Consider the following 22508-nt stretch of genomic DNA (forward strand, 5'->3'; position numbering starts at 1 on the left):
AGTGAGATTCTGTCTCTACAAAAAAAATAAAAATAAAAATAAACATATAAAATAATGGTTAGCAATTTGGTGTATATGGCTTTGGAATTTTAGCATTCATAATATTATTCCCCCCAATACCATACTCCTTTTCTGAAACCTGCTTTTTTTCCCCTCTACACTATGGAGGGACATGTCAATGGAAACAAATTAGCCTTATCCTTTTAGTAGCTGCAGTCTGTGTGATACTTTACATATTATCAGTCCCCTCTCGATGGATGTCTAGGTTGTTTTCAAAATTTTACTGTAGTTAAAATTTTGCATTTCAAAATTTCAGCAAAGTGTTCTATGGTTTTTAAATGTCTATGTCTAGTAATCAATCTAGGAATCTATCATAAGGGAATAACCCTAAAGAAAGAAAAATAAAACTCTTTATCTGCAAAGATATTCTTTATCAGGTTATTTATAATACTAAAAAACTGGAGACCAAAACTGTGATAAATCTAATCAACAGAATCTTATGCAACCATTAAAAATGTTTACACAGGGCCAGGCATGGAGGCTCATGCCTATAATCCCGGCATTTTGGGAGATAGAAGCAGAAGGATTGCTTAAGGCCAGGAGTTTGAGACCAGCTTGGGCAATAGAGTGAGTTCCCATCTCTACAATACAAAAAAAAATTAAAAAATTAGCTGGGCATGGTGGCATATTCCTGCAGTCTCAGCTACTCAGGAGGATAAGGCAGGAGGATCGCTTGAGCCTAGTAGTTCAAGGCTGCAGTGAGCTATGATGACACCACTCCACTCTAGCCTGGGTGACAGAATGAAATCCTGTCTCCAAAAAAAAAAAAAAAAGCTTATGTAATAATATCTCAAGAGAAAAGGATGCTGGGTGGCGCCTGTGGCTCAGTGAGTAGGGCACTGGCCCCATATACCAAGGGTGGTGGGTTCAAACCCAGCCCCAGCCAAACTGCAACAAAAATAACAAAAAAAAAAAAAAATAGCCAGGGATTGTGGCGGGCGCCTATAGTCCCAGCTACTCGGGAGGCTGAGGCAAGAGAATCGCCTAAGCCCAAGAGCTGGAGGTTGCTGTGAGCTGTGATGTCATGGTACTCTACCGAGGGTGACAAACGGAGTGAGAATCTGTCTCCAAAAAAAATTAAAAAAAAAGATGCTGATATATTCACAGTGTGATTATCTAACAAAATAAACAAATGTACAGAAAGAAAGGTTTGGAAGAATAAAAATTAATGGAAACTTTTTGGAGGCTAATCTTGTAGAAGTTACTAAAACTGTGACTGCTCGTATCTATTGACCATTTAATATCAAGAAATTTGCTTTTAAGAAACAATAGGGCAGGGCGGCGCCTATGGCTCAGTCGGTAGGGCGCCGGCCCCATATACCGAGGGTGACGGGTTCAAACGCGGCCCCGGCCAAACTGCAACCAAAAAATAGCCGGGCGTTGTGGCGGGCGCCTGTAGTCCCAGCTACTCGGGAGGCTGAGGCAAGAGAATCGCTTAAGCCCAGGAGTTGGAGGTTGCTGTGAGCTGTGTGAGGCCACAGCACTCTACCAAGGGCCATAAAGTGTCTCTACAAAAAAAAAAAAAAAAAGAAACAATAGGGCAAATACTATAAATACATCTATAGGGATGTTCACTACAGCACTGTCCATAATAGCAAAAAAAAAAAAAAATGTTGAAACAACCTAAATGTCTGTCAGTAGGATATGCACATATAAATCATGCCATATTTCTACAGTAGAATACAGTTCAGCAGTTAAAGAGTGTAAGCCTAATCTTTATATAGCAACATACAAGCATTCCATAATAAAGAATGGAGATGACATTAATTAGAAACTGGAAGTTAAGGCAGATGTACCCCTTCCCCCAGCATAGGGAACTTTTTCAGCTACAAGTGAGGCAGTGTTGTCCACCAGAGGCTCCTAGTCAATCTGCTGGGGCCCAGGGTGATGGTGGTAGCAGTATTTGCATTCTGGTATAGCTCCTGCTGGCAATCATTCTCTTACATTCCCTTGAAGAACTGCTTCAGACAACCTGGTTAAAAGTCCTCAAAATGCCCCAAAGTAGACAAATAACGAAAAAGGCATTTAAAAAGTCATAGACAACTCAAGAGAGGCTAACCCTGTCTAACAAACATGGATTATCATAAAATGAGTAATCCAAAATGCTGAGGCAAATTGGTTTTGAGGGACTAAGGACAGCTCCCCTGTCTGGGAGGTGCATCCCCCCAGACCCCTTTCCTTGATTCCTAAATCTGAATCCCATTCTGCTTTTCCTTCCTGAGACTTTGTTTTATCATCTGTAAAATGGGGATAATATCACTACCTACTTCTTAGCGTTATTTAGAGGATTAAGTCAGATGGTAAGGGCAAGTACTTAGACCAATGCTTAGCACATAGTAGGTGTTCAGTAAACAGCTGGCATTGCCTTATTGTCATTGGCATTGACAATTGTTGTTATTCTTGATGGAAAGGGGACACTGAGGATACTTGGGTTCGAGCAAAGTCCTCTGGCAGGGGTAGGGGCCTAAAGGGATCATGAGCAAGTAGACCAAGGTTATAAGCTGGCAGGCGACACAGGGGTCAGAATTACCCGGCCAGCATGGGTCCAGTGGATGCCCAAGAGGCCACCAGTTCTGCTCACAGATAATTCTGCCCATGGAAGACCATGGCCACGAGGAAGGGACGGCCGGGCCCAGCCCCGCCCAAGTGGCCGTCATACCTTTTCGCTACACTTTCTGATGGTGGCCGTGAGCTCACTGACTACCATGTCCACACACTTGATACTGGGCTCTTTGAGCTTCTGCACCTGCTTTTTCACTGTGGCTTCAAAAGCGAGGTCAGGTGTGAAGAGGCCCGTCCTGCACCCAGGGAGGAGGCGGGGACAGGCAGGGAGCAGAAGGGGGTGAAAGCCAAGCAAGGCCAGGGCCAGGTGCAGGGATGGCACAGGCATGGGGGAAGAGAGAGAGACACCGACACAGAGAAAGAGAGAGAACAGAAGATACTGTGAGCGTGGGATCGGGCCCTCCCTGCCGCCACCCGGGGTTGGCACCTCCCAGGTGCTGCCAAGCATCCCCAGGCCTCTGTGGGTATGGCCAGGGGTCTGGGGGAGTCAGTTCCTGATCAATGTAAGACCCCTTTTCCTGAGTTCAGGTCCTCTTCCCAGGGCTGTGCCCCTCCCCACTACTTGGGGGCACTGAGCCTGCTGCTCTCTCTTTTCCAATGCCATCTTTGTCCATAGCCTTGGGTCCTCCTAAGGAGTTGGCCCAGGCCATGACAAGGCCAGGACCCCACCCACTCATCCTGTTCAATTCTAGGTTTCCCAGTGCCCCCTGCATTTGCTTCACTCGCTACGTCCACCAGGGTTGCTGCATCCAGCTGCCCAGGCTGCCCACTGCACAACTCCAGGGGGCTCCATTCACATAGACCCCAGTGCAGATGTTACCTCCTGGCGTTGCAGCATAGCAGCCTGACCTCCACCCTCTAGCTCTCTGCTCTACTTCTGTCCCTCTCTTTCTCTTCTAGGGGTATCTCTCACCTCTCCTCCAAAGGGGTCTGGTAGAACTCAGCTCCAAAAGAAGGAAAGAGAGAAGAGGAAAGACAAACAGTGGAGGTGGTGATAGAGAGGGGCCAAGGACAGCAGTGGGGAAAGGATAAAGGAAAGGAGGCTGGGGGGTGGAATCAAGGAGCACTGGACTTGGAGTCCAAAGCCCCAGCTTCTAGTAGCAGCTCTGCCACCTCTTAGCTACTGTGACCTTGGGCTGGTCAATTTCCTGAGCTTCATTTTTCATGCTGTAAAATGGGTACTGTCTTCCTTGCCCTTGCTTGGTTCTTTGACACTCAGATGACATAGCGGATGAGAGAAGAATCTGTCCCTGGAAGGCCAGATGTGGATGGAAGGGAAGGGGGAGGCCCTGAGTGAGGGTGGGGTGAGGATGGGGAGGATGAAAGACAGTGGGGAGTCAGGGTACCTGATAGTCCTGGGTCCTCTGCACTCCTTTGGCCACCCAGACCCACCAAACAGTGCCCAAGAAGGCCCTGCACCTCACCTGTCTCCAGGGCTAGATTTCCCCAAGACCCCTCCCTGGAACTCCCAAAGATGACCCCATCTCTGAGGCCAAGGAGGGGCTCAGGGTCCCCTCAAGCTCTATTCTCTCTGAGCTGAAGGACCTCTTGGTGGGCTCCTCAAGGTAAACAGCCAGCCACCAGATCTCTCACCAATGTCCAATCCCTTGGTCTCCAGGCCTGGGGGCCAGGGGTGGGTGAGGCCCCCCCTCAGAGGATCCCCTTCTCCTGGTCTGTGGTGGCTGGCCTCCCCCACCCCGCTGAGGTCTGGACATGCTACCGAGGAGGCAGTGGGCGGCATGGGGAAGGAGTGCCTGGCAGCAGTGCAGGGCGGGGCAGAGGCGGGGGGCTGGCCCAGACCGCCAGGTTACCTTCTTGGTGCACTGTCTAACGGTGCTGATTAGCTCCGAGATAACCATGTCCACACACTTGAGACACGGTTCTCGGATCTTCTTCACCTGCTTTTTCACAATGGTCTCAAAGGCCATGTCTGGGGTAAACAGCCCCGTTCTGAACGCCCGGAGCGGGAGAAGGGCACAGTGTCACAGGCCAGTGCCGGCCAGGAGTGCCAGGCCAGGGCCCGGCCCTAAACCCCTGAACTCTGCCCAATGGGCCCTTCTACTACCCCTCTCTGGGCCTCAGGATCCCCAGCTGTAAGATGGGAGGGAAGATTCAAATGAGGGTCTTTGAATCAATGCTCTTTGGGACAAGACAAGGTCTGTATGTCTGATTGTGTTTCCTTGGAAGAGTCTGTGCATACAGAAGCTTTTATGGCCAGAAATGGTTTGAAAATTGCCAGACTGATTCTCTATAAGTGCCTTTCCAGGAATAGAGCATTTTATTTTAAGACTAGAGAGATTTTTTTCCTCCTGCACATTGGCCAATGCAGTTTTTGTATGTAAACTCCACGCTAAAACTTAGAATTGAACCTGCATGAAAGCAGGGCCATCTTGGTCTTGTTTATTGCCTAGCAAATAGTAGGGACTTTAAATTTTCTGCTGAATGAATTTTTTTTTTTTTTCAGATAAATGCAGTATAGATCTGAATCTCTGAAGGGTGTATAAGGTTTTAAGGAACAGATCACTTCCCAATCCTCCTTCCTGCTCCATGGGCCTTGGGGCTGCCCAGAAGGGGGGAGGTGGGGTAGAATGGGGCCGACTTTGGACTAATGGGAATAGAGAGGAAGCTAGAGGGTTGAGAAGTTGCATTCCATCATAAAAGGACACAGACTCATACCTAGAAGGCCCATTGCAGGCCCCACCCTGTGGTTTGGGCATCTTTGCTCAACCACCTGGGTGGGGCTGAGGGACCTGTCTTACCCTGCAGATGGGCAGGGGTCCCAGCCCTAGAGGGTGCTTCCCTAGCCACCTGCACCCTGAGCTCTGTCCAGTTGGTCCAGCCTTCAGGCCCTGCTCCCAAGCACAGAAAAGAAGACCAGTATGTTGCAGGGAGAGGGTGGCTCAGGCCTTGCATCCAGCTCCCTGAGCTGGAGCCTGTCAAGCTGGGGTCCAGAAAGTTGGGGGTGAAAGGATTGGGGACTAGGGCTCTTGGGACCCACTTCATCACTCCCTGTGCCTCTGTGCTAAATCCTCCCTGCTTCTGGCTCTCAGGCCCCCTCCCTGGTCCCAATACATGCCTAATGCCATGGATATTCTTGATGGCATAGCTGATCTCTCTTCGGAGCTCCTTCTCATCAAACTCCATCTGTGCAGGAGAGCAGAGAAAGGATGTTTAGGGTCTGTCCCTCCTACCTAGAAGATCACACCCAGGGCTGGGCACCAGGGTCTCCAGTAGAGTCGGCAGAGGCACATCTCAGAGAAAGCCCTCTTGCCCCTGGGCTCCCTGTCCTACCTTGACCAGCTCAAAGGGGAAGCGCTCATGGAAGATCCGGTTAATGCGGGCTCCTCCTGACAGTTCATAAGTGTCGATCTGATCGCCTGAGCCTTCAATGCGCTTCTCAAAGTCCACTGCGAACTGCTGGACCATCCTGGGGGGAGAGTGGTGTGGCCTGAAGGGCAGGAGTAGCCCAGAGGAGCAGGCCCTGGGAGAGCCCTGTGGTGGTGAGGGGTGCTTAGCGGAGGGGGAGGAGGAGCTTAGCACTGGGGGACCTCACTGCAGCAGGGCCTTGGTCTTGCGTGCTGGGTCATCAGGGCGGAAGTTCTTGTACTCCTCCACCTCCTTCTCAATGGACAGCAGCTGGCTCTGCAGTTTGTTCCGCAGCCCTGGCAGTGTGTCCCGGATGTGGTTCGTCAGTTGCTGGGGGTTAGGGTGAGGAAAGGGTTAAGGCCAGAGGTTCAGAAGGCCAGGCAGGGACAGGGTGCCAGAGGATATCAGGGGTCTGTGTGAACCTGGTGAGATGGAGAGCAGTAGAGGGCAGCCTCAGTACTGCCCACTGCTGCCCTGCTCACCAGAGCAAAAGCTGGTTCACAGTAGGTGCTCACAGAGCTGCACTAACTGAGCTAATGGGTGTGTAACTCAGTATGCAATGGAAGTCACAGATTGGGATTTGTATTTGAAATTACAACCGGTTTAATATTTTTAGACACCATATAGGCCAACCCAAATATGTCTGAGGCAAGGGTGGCCAGAGAGCTGCTTTCTGTGCCCTCTGGGTTTAAGGCCTCCCTTAAGAACGTTCTCAAGTTGTGGTGCTCACTGTCCCTAGGTCCCCCCACGTTGTATCTCCCTGTACCTTCACAATGACCCTGTAAATGTGCATGGTGATCACACCATTATCTCAATTTTACAGATGCAGAAATAGAGGCTTAGAGAGCCAGAGAGAGTGTCTTAGTGGGGAAGTGACAAAGCTGGGATTGGAACCCAGGTCGGTGGCACTCCCCACTGCCTCTCTCCCATCAACACACACGCACACACACACACATGCCTGCCTCAGCTCTGGAAGCCCTATTTCATGTAGATACACTCTGGGGAAGCCCTTTAGATAACCTGTCAAAGTCCTTATTCCTGGCCCTCAAACCCAATCCTCCTCCACTGAAGGTCCCCTTGTCTATGCCACCTTCCCTGAAGGTCTTGGTCTTCTATACAACCTGGAGAGTTTCAGGGCTTCCCTTGTAGGTCCCAGACAGGGAAAGGTTAGCAAAGCTCTGCTGCTTACCTGGCTGTGGTTCTATGGGCAAGTTGCTTTGCTTTTCTGGGTCTCAGTTTGTTATCTGCTTGATGGGGATGCTAACCTCTGCCGATCACTCCCGAAACACCTTTAAATGATTCTGTTCTCATGCTTGTTTTCCCAGACACTATTTTGCCTGGTCCCCTACCTGGTTGAGGACCTTCTGTAGGTAGGGTGTGCCCATTCGGTCAGCCAAGTGGCGGTAGGATGGATGGGAGAGGAAGAATTTGCGTTCAGCGGCCAAGGCGGCTGTAATGTCCTTCTTGCCATCAATATCTTTCTGGCTCCGGTTTACCACTCCAATGTAGCCTGTGGACGAGGTCAAGGTCAGGGTCCACCAACCTCAGGGGGAGGGAGGGGTGCAGTGGGGAAGGACAGGGGATGGCCTGCTTACCCCTGCGCAGGGGGAGCAGCTTGTTCTCCAGCACATCGCGGGCATCTGTCCCCTCATCCATCAGGTCCAGCTTGGTGATGACCCCGATGGTGCGCTGACCTGGGAACACCAGCGAGAGGGCTGTCTACACCTGCCCGCTTCTTCACCCACTTCTTGCCTCTCGTCCTCCCTCTCATGCATTCTGCACAGAGTAGCCAACATGACTTTTCCAAGACAAGATGATATGCCACCTGTCCTGCTGGGAGACCCAAAGCTCCCCCCAGTGTGCTGGCCCCACTGCACCTTAGCTCAAGGGCATTCAGTCACTAAGGAAAGATGGCAGCCCAGAAAGGTGGAAAAGACCCTTCTCCAGAATGTATGCATCAGAACTGCCAAGAGACTAGACCAACAACTCCCCCAGATGGCTGACATCGAGCATGCACAGAGTGGTATGGCCATAGATCAACATGATTTTTTATTTTATTTAGTTATTTATTTATTTTTAGAGACAGTCTCATTTTGTCGCCCTCGGTAGAGTGCAGTGGCCTCACAGCTCACAGCAACCTCCAGCTCTTGGGCTTAGGCGATACTTTTGCCTCAGCCTCCCGAGTAGCTGGGACTACAGGTGCCCACCACAACGCCAGCTATTTTTTTGTTGTTGTTGCAGTTTGGCCGGGGCCAGGTTCGAACCCGCCCCTCTCAGTATATGGGGCCAGCTCCCTACTTACTGAGCCTCAGGTACTGCCTGATCAACATGATTTTTAAAGGTACAAATCTGATCCCACTGCTTAGACCCTCCTGGGGCTCCCCCTTACACTAAAAATAGAACCCCGGGCCTACCCTGGGGGTCCACCTCCTTGGCAATCTTGAGGGCATCAGAATTAGCCAGGTCAGAGTTGGCAGGGGACACGGCCAGGATGAGGCAGTTCTCCTTGGTGACGAACTGCAGGAGCATGTCCCGGATCTGGAACTCGATGTCGGCAGGTTGGTCCCCCACTGGGACCTTGGTCATTCCGGGCAGGTCCACCAGGGTCAGGTTCAGCACTGGATAGAACGGCCAAAGGGCGGGCTCAAGGCGAGGGGCGTGGCCATGGGCGGGCGGAGTTACGGAACAGGGCCGGGTTTAGGAAGGGTCTGCTCCGGAGCCCGGAGGTAGGTAGCGGGATTAGGGAACAGAGCCAGGTTAAGACAGCCGTCCGTTGGGGGCGTAGTCAGAGTTGGGCGGAGTCGCAGGCAGGGTGGAGCCCGTGGTAGGATGGCTCAGAGAAGGGGTCATTGTGTAGGCGGAGTCTGCTGGAGGAGCGGCCCTCCTACCCAGGTGCCAACAAAGGCGGGGAGCCAAGAATGTGCCCCCGCCCCCGGAGGCCAGGGGCGGGGCCAGGCATCCTCACCATGGGGCGAGTACACGCGGAGGTTGATCGGCACCGGCGAGATCCCTTTGTTGGTGCCTGTGACCCGGTCGGTCTCGGCCTCGATCTCCAGGCGCACCTCCTCGAAGTCAGTGAATTTCTTCCCCTTGCAGTGCAGAAACTCGGCATATTCTGCTCCAGAAGTGGGCAGGAGAAAGGGAGTAGGCATCACGGTCACGAACCCTACCGGCATCCCATCTCCCACCCGTAATCGGTCCCTCCCACACCCAAGCAGTACCGCCTATGTCTTCGTTATGTATGTTTCTTTCCACAGTCCAGATGGGTAGTCGAGGCCCAAAGTCACACAGCAAGCAAGTTCAGCGGCCAGGCCCACCTCGCCCAGCGGATGGGGGAGTGGCCGAGGAGGGCAGGCCAGGCTGCTGTGGAAGCGTGCACGTACCTGTGGTAGCATTGACTAGCTGCAGGACCAGGGGACGTCGGGTGACAATGCCAGATCCTCGAGGCAGGAAGTCCCTACAATGAGTTGGGGGTCAGAGGAGGGTCTAGATTGGAGGGGGCTCTGTTCCAGGTGCACCTGTCCTGCTGGGAGACCCAAAGCTCCCCCCAACATGGTGGCCCCACTGCACGTTAGCTCAAAGGCATTCAGTCACTAAGGAGAGATGGCACCCCAGAAAGGTGGAAAAGACCCTTCTCCAGAATGTATGCATCAGAGCTGCCTAGAGACTAGACCAACAACTCCCCCAGATGGTTGTCAGATACGTCCTGTGTTGGTTCCGAGCCAACAGGAAGTCCCTGGCCCAACCTGACCACTGCCATTAAGCCTGGGAGAAACTGAGTCATGGGTATCCCACATGCATATTTGTTTGTGGCCACAAGTGGATCCCAAGAAAGAAGGCGTTACCTCTTCCCCTCCCTTCCGCTGTGGGGAAGGGCAGTGGCTCACTTCCCCTTCCCCAGGCCCATCTGGCCAGGGTTGAGGAAGAAGGGGAAGGAAGAGGCAAGGAAAAGAGCTTATGCTTCTCGAGTGTCCACTGCATGCCAGGTTCTTGGTGGGAGTCTCATGGACTCCATACAGTAGCCCCATGAGTTGGGTGCTGCTATTATCCTCATTTTATAGGTGAAGAAACTGAGGTTCAGAAACATTCAGGTTGCACAGCCAGTATCTAGCAGAGCAGACCCTTGACTTAGAACTGTTTGACTATGCAGTGATAGCTCCTTGCCCTTCAGACCCAGCCCTCTGTGAAGGATTAGACTGAGAGCCCCAAAGTCATCCTCTGTCCCAAGACTGGACAGTTTATACTTCAGATATCTGCTCATGCTGAAGTCAACCTCGGTTGTCCTTTTGGCTGATTCTTGCAGTGCTAGTTCTCTGTCCAGTCAGCTCTTCTTGTCTCCTCCCCTGGTCCCCCTTCCCACAGGCTGGCACAAGCCTGAGGGTGGAGGCCTCTCCAGGAATCAGCTGTCAGAACCAGTAGTCATGAGCTCCCCAGGGCCCAGGAAAGGCGGCAGAAGGCTGGCGCTCAAAGGACTATAGAGACCTGGCCAGCCACCTTATTCATGGAGGGGCACATGGAGACCCAGGGAAAGGAAAAGCACACTCAGGCTCATACAGGTTTCAGACAGAGCCAGAGGCAGAACATAGGTAGGTGCCCTTCCTCTGCCCAGAACCTGACCTGAACTCAGAAGTCTTCTTGTAGCCCAGGGCCAGTGGCAAAGTGTCCTAAGGATAGAAGACTAGGCCTAAAGCTTCCAAGTTCAGGGCCTTTTCCCAGGAGCACCCTGCCACCCCACTGCTGGGGATTCAGCCCTGTCACAAGGCAAGAAAAGGATGGCACATCATGCACTTACTAATTGTGTCTATGTGCCAGGCAAGTGCTTTTCATTCTTGCCAGAATGAGCTTCAGGAGGGCAGGACCAGCATCTCTCCATCTACCTCTGTATCCAGTGCCCAGGAAAGGACTTAGCACACAAGAGGTGCTCAATTAATTCTAATTGGACCCCCAAGTCCTCAAAACACAGCTGTGATATAGAAACGATCATTTTACAAATGAAGCTACTGAGGTCCAAGAGGCGAAGTGATTCAAAGTCATTCCACTGAGCAGGGATTCAAACCTGAGTGTCTATTGACCCCTCAGCCTGGGAACTTCCCCATCCATCTGGGTAACCTCAAACCCAATGAACCAGACTTGGGTTTTTTATGTAATTCAATTAAATTCAGTCTGTGCCAGGCCCTGTGCTGGGCCTTGGGGATGGGAGAGGATGAGTCAGACAGTTCCCCACCCCAAGGAGATCACAGTGTGGTGGGAGAGACAGATGAGTAAACAGATAATGCAATGCAGTGTGGTGTGTGCTAGAACAGAGGTGTGCCAGGCAGCACAGCCAGACAGGGTTTCACTGGGCAAAGGGGGACTTCTGTCTCTAGTTCTCCCATCCTTTACTCAATGATTCCTTTGGGAGTGTGACCTCCAGTTTTGGGGTCCCCCATGGCTATGGAGATAGGATATCTGTTCTCACAGAGGCTGAGGGAGGTGTGGGGGCTGGGGTCCACCCTCTTCCTCACCAGCTCCTCACCCAGCAATACCATGGCAACTAGTGTTGCCATGGAAACTGCAGGAGGGGCTGGAAAGGATGGGACTCCCCACAGAGAGCCCCTACTTAGAGACATGGACTTTCCCTGGAGTTCTTCCCTGAGAAGCCTCCCCCTGAGCAGATGGGCCCAGACAGCCCTGGTGAGCCTTAGGGGCGGAGGTGGCACATCTCTGAGATGCCATATAGAGGGTGCAGGGAGCCTAGGGCCCAGCTGGGGAGAGCAGGGTGGCTGGGCTAGCTTGCCCCAACTCACTGCCCCCTCCTCCCACCCCAGGGCTGCTTAAAGGCTAAGTACCTTCTGGGAAGCAGAGAATAGAGGGCAGGGCCTTGTCTGGGGGTCCTGGGATGCCTGGGTTGGGAGGTGCCCATCTCTGCATGGCCCATGTTCTTGGCAAAAAGCACCAGAAGGCCTGCATCAGAATTCTGAAGCAGCTTGCTAAAAGGCACATTCCTCAGCCGTGCTGTATTAGAATCTCAAGGGGGATGTAAGGGAGAGGCAGAACATGATCCCCAGGTGATTTTCTTGTTCCCTTTCAAGTTTAAGGATCACTGGCTCAATAGTTAGGAGCCTATGCTAGGCAGAGACCCCAGGTTTGAATCCTACATGTGTCTTTCCCTGGCCTGGTGCCTTTGGCCAAACTGGTTCATTCTCTGGGCCTCAAGGTCCTCAGTTGTAAATGGGTGTTATATTAACTGGGTGTTATATATTACCATGTGTGGATATAGGACAATTCATGCAGCCTTTTCACAGAGAAAGCTGAGCCTATGCCTGGCATATAGCAGAAACTCAGGCAATACAGAAGGGAAAGAGCATGGCTCAGGCAATACAGAAAGGAAGGAGCATGGCTCAGGCAATACAGAAAGGAAGGAGCATGGCTCAGGCAATACCGAAAGGAAAGAGCATAGCTCAGCAGCTCCACAGCTCTTTCCTTTCATCTAGACCCAAAGTCCCACCTCAGTGCTCTGTTAAAAGGGACCCTTGAGCATACACCCCACTCCCAGCAAAGATTTGGGATGGATCCAGCCTCCCGCTCCTGGTTAGGCTGAGGGAGGACATAACAGGTGCCCAGAGAAAAGTGTTGCCCACCAGCCTGTGTGGGAGGCAGGGATGGTGGCATGCCAGCTCTCCCCGCTTATTTGGAGCAGATGGTGGTTTCCCAGGGATGACTTGCCCCACCATCTGCAGAGGCACCTTCAAACCTGAAGCACAGGGGAGACGAAATAAACACCTCCCAGGACCTCCAAATGCCACATTCCCCTGTTCACATTGGCACTGCCACTCTCAGAGGGGTCTGGAGAAATGAACCACAGGGCTAAAGCAACCCCTCCCACACTCCTATTCTAGGACCTGAGATTTGAAGCCAGAGCTCATGGACCCTGGTTCCCAGGCCCTGCTGAATGTAAATGGTGCCAGGAAGCAACATGCTTGATTTGGCACATACCCAGTGCTGCTCCTTCTTCTAAGTTCTCCTGTTTCTTGGGCTCTGGTGTCACACAGGCTTGACACTGAATGTCAGCGCTGCCACTTAGGAGCTGTGTGGCTATGGACAAATGACCATACCTGAGTGAGCCTCAGTTTCCACAACAGTAAAATGGGTTGCTGTGAGGCTTATTTGAGTTGATGCTGTTAGGATTATGAATAGTGGTGGCATATTCATAAAACTGAGGATGTATGCTGGACTTCACAAACATGGCACCCACTGCAGCAGGGAGGGAGCTGGAAGGTGGGTTCCTGGAACCTGGCCAAAAGAGTGGGTTGGGGGAGGACAATTCCAGCCAAATCTTGCCTCTAGAAAAGGAAGGCAAGGGGGCTGGGAGGGCTCTGAGGTGCCCTCTGAAGCAGGGAACTAAGGGGACAAGGAGTGGGTAGGCCAAGAAATACAGTTGGGAGGAGGCGAGGCTGCCCCCAGGCAACAAGTCCCTCTCTGTTCCCACTGCCCCAGGAGGCCCTGGGCGGTCCCACATCACAACTCATGAATTTCAAGCTGAGGTTGGAATACTGCAGGGCAGTTCTGGCCCCAGCTTTCCTCAATGTTTGATGATCCTGAGAGCAGGGAACTGGGCTGGACCTGTTTTCCATCATATCCCAGCACCCAGCTCATGGCCTGTCACAGAGCAGGCTCTCAGACACCCTATTAACCAAAACAATGATGTGAAGATGGGGTGGAAACAGACACAAAAAGAGTAAAAGTGTTGCCCACGGTCATGGTGCAAGGTGCTGACAGGGTAGGACTGGTATATAGGGCTCCTGACGCGGAGTCAGTGCTCTGCTCACAGCAACCATCTTCCCTATCCTCTTCCCTTCCTTATCCTTCCATCCATCCTGTTTTCTTCTTTCCCTCTCTCCCTCCTTCCTTGTGTTGATGACTTTACATTTCAAAATGGAAGTAGCTCTCTCTTTAGCTCCTCATTTAAAAAATTAGGATGGGTGTGGTGGCTCACTTCTGTACTCCAGGCACTTAGGGCAGCAGAGGCAGGAGGCCAGAAGTTTAAGACCAGCCTGGGCAATCTAGCAAGACCCGATCTCTAAAACAAATTTCTTTTGGGGGGGGATTTTTTTTTTTTTTTTGTGGTTTTTGGCTGGGGCTGAGTTTGAACCTGCCACCTCCGGCATATGGGACCAGCGCCCCACTCCTTGAGCCACAGGCGCCGCCCAAATTTTTTTTTTTTTTTTTAAGAGACAGAGTCTCACTTTGTCACCCTCAGTAGAGTGCTGTGATGTCACAGCTCACAGCAACTTCCAGCTCTTGGGCTTAGGCGATTCTCTTGCCTCAGCCTCCCAAGTAGCTGGGACTACAGGCACCGGCTGCATTGCCCGGATATTTTTTGTTGCAGTTTGGCTGGGGCCAGTTTCAAACCTGCCACCCTTGGTATATGAGGCTGGCGCCCTACTCACTGAGCCACAGGCGCTGCCCAAGTTTTTTTTTTTTTTTTGAGACAGAGTCTGACTATGTTGCCCTTGGTAGAGTGCTGTGGCATCATAGCTCATAGCAACCTCAAATTCTTGGGCTTAAGTGATTCTCTTGCCTCAACCTCCCAAGTAGCTGGGACTACAGGCTCCCGCATACACCCAATTATTTTTGTTGCAGTTGTCATCGTTTAGCTGGCCGAGGCCGGGTTCGAACCTGCCACCCTTGGTGTATGTGGCTGGTGCTGTAACCACTGTGCTAGGGGCGCTAAGCCTCTAAAACAACTTTTTAAAAATCAGCCGGATGGGCTCGGCGCCTGTAGCTCAGTGGGTAGGGCGCTGGCCACATACACCAGGGCTGGTGGTTTTGAACCCAGCCCAGTCCTGCTAAACAACACTGACAACTACAAAAAGAAGAAAATAGCCAGGCATTGTGGCGGTGCATGTAGTCCCAGCTACTTGGGAGGCTGAGGCAAGAGAATTGCTTAAGCCCAAGAGTTTGAGCTTGCTGTGAGCTGGGATGCCACAGAACTCTACCGAGGACCACATAGTGAGATTCCGTCTCAGAAAATAAATAAATAAATAAATAAAAATAAAAATCAGCCAGACATGGTGGCATGTCCCAGATACTCAGGAGGCTGAGATGGGAGGATTGCTTGAGTCTAGAAGTTTCAGGCTGCAGTGAGCTATGATGTACCCCAGCCTGGCCAACAGAGTGAGACTCTGTAAAAAAAGAAATAATAATAAACAAACAAAAACAAATTTTTTTTTACAGTTTTTGGGCAGGGCTGGGTTTGAACCTACCACCTCCAGTATATGCAGCTGGCGCCCTACTCCTTTGAGCCTTTTGTTTATTGGCGCTGCCCCAATAAACAAAATTTAAAAAATAAAAATCATGCGCAGCGCCTGTGGCTCCATGAGTAGGGTGCTGGCCCCATATACCGAGGGTGGTGGGTTCAAACGCGGTCCCGGCCAAACTGCAACAAAAAATATAGCCAGCATTGTGGCGAGTGCCTGTAGTCCCAGCTACTCAGGAGGCTGAGGCAAGAGAATCGCCTAAGCTCAGGAGGGAGATTGCCGTGAGCTGTGGGACACCACGGCACTCTACTGAGGGTGACAAAGTGAGACTCTGTCTCTAAAAAAAAATAATAAAAAAATCATATTTTCTCCATTTGAAAAAAAGTTCAGAAAACACATGAAATATTAAAAAAATAAAAACCAACCATCTGGGCAGCGCCTGTGGCTCAGTCTGTAGGGCGCCGGCCCCATAAACCGAGGGTGGCGGGTTCAAACCCGGCCCCGGCCAAACAGCAACCAAAAAAAAATAGCTGGGCGTGTGGTGGGCGCCTGTAGTCCCAGCTACTCGGGAGGCTGAGGCAAGAGAATCGCTTAAGCCCAGGAGTTGGAGGTTGCTGTGAGCTGTGTGAGGCCACGGCACTCTACTGAGGGCCATAAAGTGAGACTCTGTCTCTACAAAAAAAAAAAAACCAACCATCCATCATCCCAACACCTGGAGAACACCACTATAAATATTTTATTGTTCGTAATAATCATGGCTAACACTGATGGATTGTTGACTGTCAGCCAAGGACTCTGCCCAGAACTTGAAAATCTACCTCAGTGTGACATTTCTTTTGGGGGTGATGGAAATGTCCTAAAATTAGATTGCTTGTTTGCTTATCGTTTGTTTGTTTTTGAGATGGAGTCTCAAGCTGTCACCCTGGTTAGAGTGCCGTAGGATCACAGCTCACAGCAACCTCAAACTCTTGGGCTTAAGAGATCCTCTTGCCTGGGCGGCGCCTGTGGCTCAAAGTGGTAGGGCGCCAATCCCATATGCTGGAGGTGGTGGGTTCTTAAACCCAGCCCTGGCCAAAAACCACACGCACACACACACTAAATAAATAAATAATCAATTAAAAAAGAGAGAGGTCCTCTTGCCTCAGCCTCCCAAGTAGCTGGACTACAGGCGCCCACCACAACGCCCAGCTGTTTTTTGGTTATAGTTGTCATTGTTTGGTGGGTCTGGGCTGGATTCGAACTTGCCAGCTCCAGTGTATGTGGCTGGCACCTTAGCTGCTTGAGCTACAGGCGCCGAGCCTTATTGTTTGTTTTTTAGACAGAGTCTGATTCTGTTGCCCTGAGTAAAGTGCCGTGACGTCACTGTCGCTCACAGCAATCTCAAACTCCTTGGCATGAGCAATCCTTTGGCCTCAGCCTCCTGAGTAGCTGGGACTACAGACACCCACTACCATATCTGGCTAGTTTTTTTTTTTTTTTTGTAGAGACAGAGTCTCACTTTACTGCCCTCTGTAGAGTGCTGTGGTGACACACGGCTCACAGCAACCTCCAGCTCTTGGGCTTACGTGATTCTCTTGCCTCAGCCTCCCGAGTAGCTGGGACTACAGGCGCCCGCCACAACGCCCGGCTATTTTTTTGTTGCAGTTTGGCCGGGGTTGGGTTTGAACCCATCACCCTCGGTATATGGGGCCGGTGCCCTACTCACTGAGCCACAGGTGCTGCCCTCTGGCTAGTTTTTTTATTTTTAGTAGAGATGGGGTCTTGCTGTTGCTCAGGCTGGTCTCAAACTCCTGAGCTCAAGCAATCTACGTACTTTGGCCTCCCAGAGTGCTAGGATTACAGGGGTGAGCCACTGCATCTGGCGTCTAAAATTAGATTGTGATGATGGTTGCACAATGCTGTAAATATACTAAAAATCATTGAATTTTGCACTTAAAGTGAGTAAATTTTATGGCATATAAACTATACATCAATAAAACTGTTTAAGAAATCTAAATCCTCTGGACTGATCCTCACATGGCTGTGATCAATTTTTACATCTCACAGGGGAAGAAGCTGAGGCTCCAAGAAATGAAGTCACACACTCCTCAGGTGTCCACACGCACACTGGGCTCTTATCACACTTTGATGGCTCCTCTTCACCTGACCAACAGCACATGCAATACATTTCCAAAGTTATTTAGTAGGGAGTTATGTGGATTGTATTTCTTATCACCAGCACCTGGATGAGAAGAAACCCCAGCTTCCTACTAAATGATTTCCCTCCTCTAAGCTTCAGTTTCCTCCCCCGTGAAATGGGAAATAATTCAGCAGCTCCATCCTGGGACTGTTGAGGGAATGCTCTGAGATCCCGGCTGTGGAAGGATCTAACAGAAGGAGCCTGTTAGTGGCACCCAATCCCAGAGCGCAAGCGGAGTGCTTTGCATGGGCTAGAGCATTGTATTCTCCAAAATTGGGGACTTAGGGCAAGGTGAGCATGCATTCACCCACTGAAATTTTTCTCCCCATCCTGTCTAGTGGCCTCCTTTCCGTGCATGAAGACCCGAGACCTTGGAACCAGAGTGATAAAAGAATAACAAAGTAGGCTCGGCACCTGTAGCACAGTGGTTACGGCACCAGCCACATACACTGAGGGTGGTGGGTTCGAACCTGGCCCAGGCCAGCTAAACAACAATGACAACTGGAACAAAAAATAGCCAGGTATTGTAGCAGGTGCCTGTAGTTCCAGCTACTTGGGAGGTTGAGGCAACAGAATTGCTTAAGCCCAAGAGTTTGATGTTGCTGTGAGCTGTGACGCACAGCACTCTACCAAGGGTGACATAGTGAGACTTTGTCTCAAAAAAATTTTCTTATATGCCATAAAATTTATGCATTTTATGTGCACAATTCAATGATTTTTTCAGTATATTTACAGCATCATGCAACCATCATCACAATCTAATTTTAGGACATTTCCATTCCCCAAAATGCAGCAAGGAGATGTTGGCTGATATGAGACTTGGAGGAAAAAGCCAGTGAGGGAGGCAGACAAGGGTAGGGTGAAGAACCTTCCGGGTGAGAGGGGAGCACAGGAGAGGGGGCAAAGCCCATTTTTTCCATGAACTGTAAGATATTTAGGTACACATGGAGGGGAAGCTGGGCTGGGTAATGAGGCCTCAGGGGCCCAACTCAGGAGCTGGGGCTCAGTTTTGAGGGCAGGGGGTCTCTGTTTGTGGGTTCAAACAGAGAGGGCTAGCTTGGGAGGCTACAGAGAGTTCCATGATATTGGGTGGAGGATGGTTTGTTGTGGCATCAGGCTGCCCTCCCGGCTAGGACAAAGGAGATGGTGGTTGAGCTAGAAAGGGGGTAGGCTGAGGCAGAAGCCACCGGGTGTGGAGACAGAATTCAATGAGGAGGATGGGGGCAGGGAAGGTCCATCCCAGGGCCTCTGGCCAGAGCACAAGGAAGATGCCATTTAGGAGAAGGTCTTGAACACCTTCCCAGCCCCATATTTCTTATTTCTTTTTTTTTTTTTTTTTTTTTTTGTAGAGACAGAGTTTCACTTTATTGCCCTCGGTAGAGTGCCGTGGAAGCCCCGTATTTCTGTTTTCCCCATTTCCTGTAGCAATTACAAGTTACCATAGCTGACTTCTTCAAACGATTCTTGCTTCTTAGCCAGATTTCAGTCTAGAGAGGGGACAAATGTGTCTGAGTCACCCAGGAAGAGTAATGGAGGAGAAACTGAGGTGTGTCGGTGGGTAGATATACACACACAGCCACGGGAAGAGGGCAGACGGAACTCTGCCTTTCTTGGAGGCAGGGATTCATGCCAATTCCTGTCCTGCCTCTGATTTGATTGTTGTGTGAGTTCAGCCAGGTCCCCTACCTTCTCTGTGTCATTTCACAGTCTAAACATCTGTGATGTTACTCCCTGCCCCTCCTTATGGCTTGTTGGTTCCAAGAAGACATTGGTAAGCCCTTAGACCTGGGGAACTGAGGGTAGGGGTGGGTCTCTGAACCTCCTCTGGCCTCACCCTCCCTATGGGGCAAGGAGTCCCAGGGGCTAAGGGAAGTTGCCCAGCTGGAGCCTGTGCTGTCCCCCTGAGCTCCACTCAGCTGTCCCCGAATTCCCTCTCAAGCAGTCCCAAGCCTACAACCAGGGTCTGTCCCACCAAGAGCTGACCGTCCTTAGCTGAGGTCCTTTCTGGGGCTGTGGCTGTAGCTGGGATATGAGGGGTGGGGCATCCACATGTGAGCCCAGGAGGGATGGAGTGGGAATAGCCGGGAGGGGCCACCTGTCCTCACACCTCCACATCCGGTCACATAACTGTGAGGAGTCTGAAATTCTAAATTCAAACCCAGCCAACCAGGTTGCTGTGAAGGTGTGTTTATCAAGGTAGGAGGGCAGAATGCCCTGCATTTAGCTCTTCTGAGCTTGATTTATAACCGGAATATTCAGACATATGGCACGGGGGCCTCTGTTTCTGCTCTTGCCCCACGCCTGACAGCACTGTGCCCACGGTAGCTTCCTTCCCTCCCATCCTGCCTGGCCCTCCTCATGCTGGCCTGCCTGTTCCCCCACCCAACCCATCCCCCACCTCTTCCCTGGGGGTCTGACCCTGTGACCCTGGCCAGGGCCCTGGAAACTGGATTCTCCTGGTGCCAGGATTAGATGCCGTCTGGTCTGCCAGGGTCATCTTTCATTCTCAGCTCCTCTGGGTCACCAGGTTAGGGGGGAGATTTGCCCTCTGGCTGGAGATGGGTACATTCCTGTGAGTCCAGCCCCCAGGTGTGTGCTCCAGGCAGCATGAGCTTAGCATGTGTCAGGTGTGTGCTCTGAGCAGGGAGAGGCCAAGCAGAGGGTGGCTGTCAGCAGCTGTAGGCATGGGAGTGGCTGTTGAAGGTCCCTAACAGGCTGACTAAGCCCCACCTCCCTTGTGGGGTTTCTTAGTCTCACCTTCTGTCTCCGTCCCTCACTCTGCTACAACCACACTGCCCCTCATTTGGGTTTGCAAACCAGGGGGTTCCTTCCTGCTTCGGGCCTTTGCTCTGGCCCTGCACCCAGAGTGGTCCATGGCTTTGTTTGACCAAGCTCTTGTCTTGCTCAGGTTCAGTCTTAAATGCCACCTACTCAGGGGAATTTCTGACACCCCCCCTCAAGACTCCCTTCCCCTCAATCTCAGGTTCCTCATCCCTTTTTCAAAACACACAACAAATGAGCTGTTGGTGGATTTAACGGCTGTCTGTTCTAGTCAGCTGCAGGCCTCCCCAGGCAGGACTGGGTCTGGCTTGTTCACAACTATATCCCCAGGGCCTGGCATGCTGCAAATGCCAAGGAAATGTCAGTTCCCTTTCCCCCCTCCAGGTCAGGGGGAGACCCTGTGCTTAGGATGTCTAAGTTATTTCTCAATGCTCTTTCTCCTCAGTCTCCAAGTCTGAGAAATGGGATCACTAGAATGCATCCCAAAGTATCTGGAGGAAGATACAGAGCTTAATAGTGGGGAGTGGGCTGTCTTCCATGAGAAGGGCTAGGCCTGACAGAAAGAGGGGGCTCTTAGGGGCCAGAGCCCAGCACCAAGCCCATGCTGGGATAAGAATGTGGAGGGGGCCAAGGGGATGGGCAGGGGGTAGGGAGGCTCCACAGGTGACAGGCAGAGCCCTAGGGAAACTTAAAGCCCTGCCTCTCAGGCGGCCCCTTGGGCTCTGAGCAGATGCTCACTCACCAGGTCCCTTCCTCCACCCTGGATGGAGAAGACTTCCCCCTCATCCCGCTCCCAGCCTGCACCATCCCAAAGGCCTTGCCTCCTATGCCCAGGCAGGAACAGAATGGCCCGAGTGGTTCACAGGCACTATTTCACCGTACACCATAATCTCATGAGGGAGGCACTATTATTGTTCCCATTTCGCAGATGAGGAAGAGTAGCTGGGTGGGCCCAAGAGTTCTCAGCTTGTCAGCGGCAGAGCTGAGTTCAGGCTTAGCAGGTCTGACTCCAGAGACTGAGTCCACTCCTGCTGCATTCCCACTGGCCTTGGCCTCCCCCAGGGGCCAGAGGGCAGGGAGGATGGGCACTGCCCATTCGGCAATCCTCCTGGCCCCAGAGTGCTGAAGCCTGGAAACCTGTCCCAGGATGCCCTGTTCTTGGCCCTGGATGAGTGTTGGGGGGAGGGTGCATGCAGTGGGGGACAAATGGGACCTGGAGGGACAGCAAGGAGGCCCCTTCAGGCTAGGGTGCCAGGAATCTGTTCATGCAATGCTGCAGTGTTTTGGGCCCATGAGTGCTCCTCCTGTCTGCTTTTACCCCCAACACGATCTCATCTACTCTCAAGGGGTTTAAATACCATCTCTGCACCAATGGTTTCCAAATTTATATTTCCAGGCTTTTTCCTCTGATCACCAAACTGGCACCTGACATCTCTGCTCAGAAGCTGAGCAGGTATCTCAGGCTCAGGAAGCTCAGAACCAAACTCTAGTCTTCTGTCCCCCAAGTCTGCTCCTTCTGATGCATCAACAACCACCCAGGAGCTTGGGTCAAAGACCTGGAAGTCATTTTTGATTCCTCTGCCCTCACCTCTTACATCCATTCTACAGTGGGACCTTTTTCCAAAGTAGGAACCCTCCTCCTCGCCCTGGCCCAGGCCCTGCTTCCTCTTGCCCACTGAGGCAGCTTTACTCCATTCTCTTGCCTTCTTCCTCATCCCCTCCCCAGGTTGCACCATGACAGAATCAGCTCAAATCATTCCACTACTTAAAAGTTTCCAAGTAATGAAAATAAACTCAGGAAAAAGAAAAAAGAAAAAGAAAAGAAACTCAGACCCCTTGTGGACTAAGGAGTAGATCTAGAACCTGCCTATCTCTCTGACCCCATCTCCTCCTCATTTGGCAAACACCAGCCACAGTGGCTCCTTGCTGTTTGCTAAACATACCAAGTTCTTTCCTGCCCCAGGGCCTTTACACTTACTGTTTGTTTCCTTAGCTTGGAATTCTCCTCCCCCAACTAGTCACACTGCTTCTCATCTATCAGTTCTCATCTCAGATGCCACCTTCTTCTAGAGACCTTCTCTGCCCTCCCATAGAAAGCATCCATGCTCCCCTCCTCAACATTGACCACATTCCCAGTTGTTTTCTGAGTTTCTCTGTGTGGAATGCAGAGCCTTTGTCTTTTCCACCATGGAATCCCCAGTGCTGAGACACTGTGGACCCTCCATGGATGTTTGCTAAATGACTGAATGAATTTGCCTCAGTTTTCCCTCTGTAAAAGGGGGGAAGGAATAAATAGTGTAGACCCACACAAGTCCTAGCAG

General features: G+C 51.4%; 1 protein-coding gene across 20 annotated transcripts in view; it reads right to left on the minus strand.

Moving 5' to 3' along the window:
- DNM1 (dynamin 1) overlaps positions 1 to 22508 on the minus strand; it is a 48616-nt gene that overhangs the window by 23220 nt on the left and 2888 nt on the right. For 14 of the 20 annotated variants that reach the window (XR_008374170.1, XR_008374171.1, XR_008374175.1 and 11 more), the window contains exons 2-10: positions 9372 to 9445; positions 8954 to 9103; positions 8403 to 8606; positions 7584 to 7682; positions 7338 to 7498; positions 6176 to 6318; positions 5914 to 6049; positions 5699 to 5766; positions 2720 to 2858 (exon numbers count right to left, since the gene is read on the minus strand). Coding sequence is in view for 15 of the 20 variants with exons in the window: in XM_053560870.1 (XP_053416845.1) it covers positions 2720 to 2858; positions 5699 to 5766; positions 5914 to 6049; positions 6176 to 6318; positions 7338 to 7498; positions 7584 to 7682; positions 8403 to 8606; positions 8954 to 9103; positions 9372 to 9445 (1174 nt within the window). In the remaining 5 variants the exon portion in view is untranslated. Of the gene's footprint in view, positions 1 to 2719; positions 2859 to 4433; positions 4573 to 5698; positions 5767 to 5913; positions 6050 to 6175; positions 6319 to 7337; positions 7499 to 7583; positions 7683 to 8402; positions 8607 to 8953; positions 9104 to 9371; positions 9446 to 22508 lie in introns of all 20 variants that reach the window. The other 6 variants (XM_053561028.1, XM_053560919.1, XM_053560900.1 and 3 more) reach the window with 1 other exon arrangement.

The sequence above is a fragment of the Nycticebus coucang genome, chromosome 2, assembly GCF_027406575.1.
Source record: "Nycticebus coucang isolate mNycCou1 chromosome 2, mNycCou1.pri, whole genome shotgun sequence".
NCBI classification, from domain to species: Eukaryota; Metazoa; Chordata; class Mammalia; order Primates; family Lorisidae; genus Nycticebus; species Nycticebus coucang.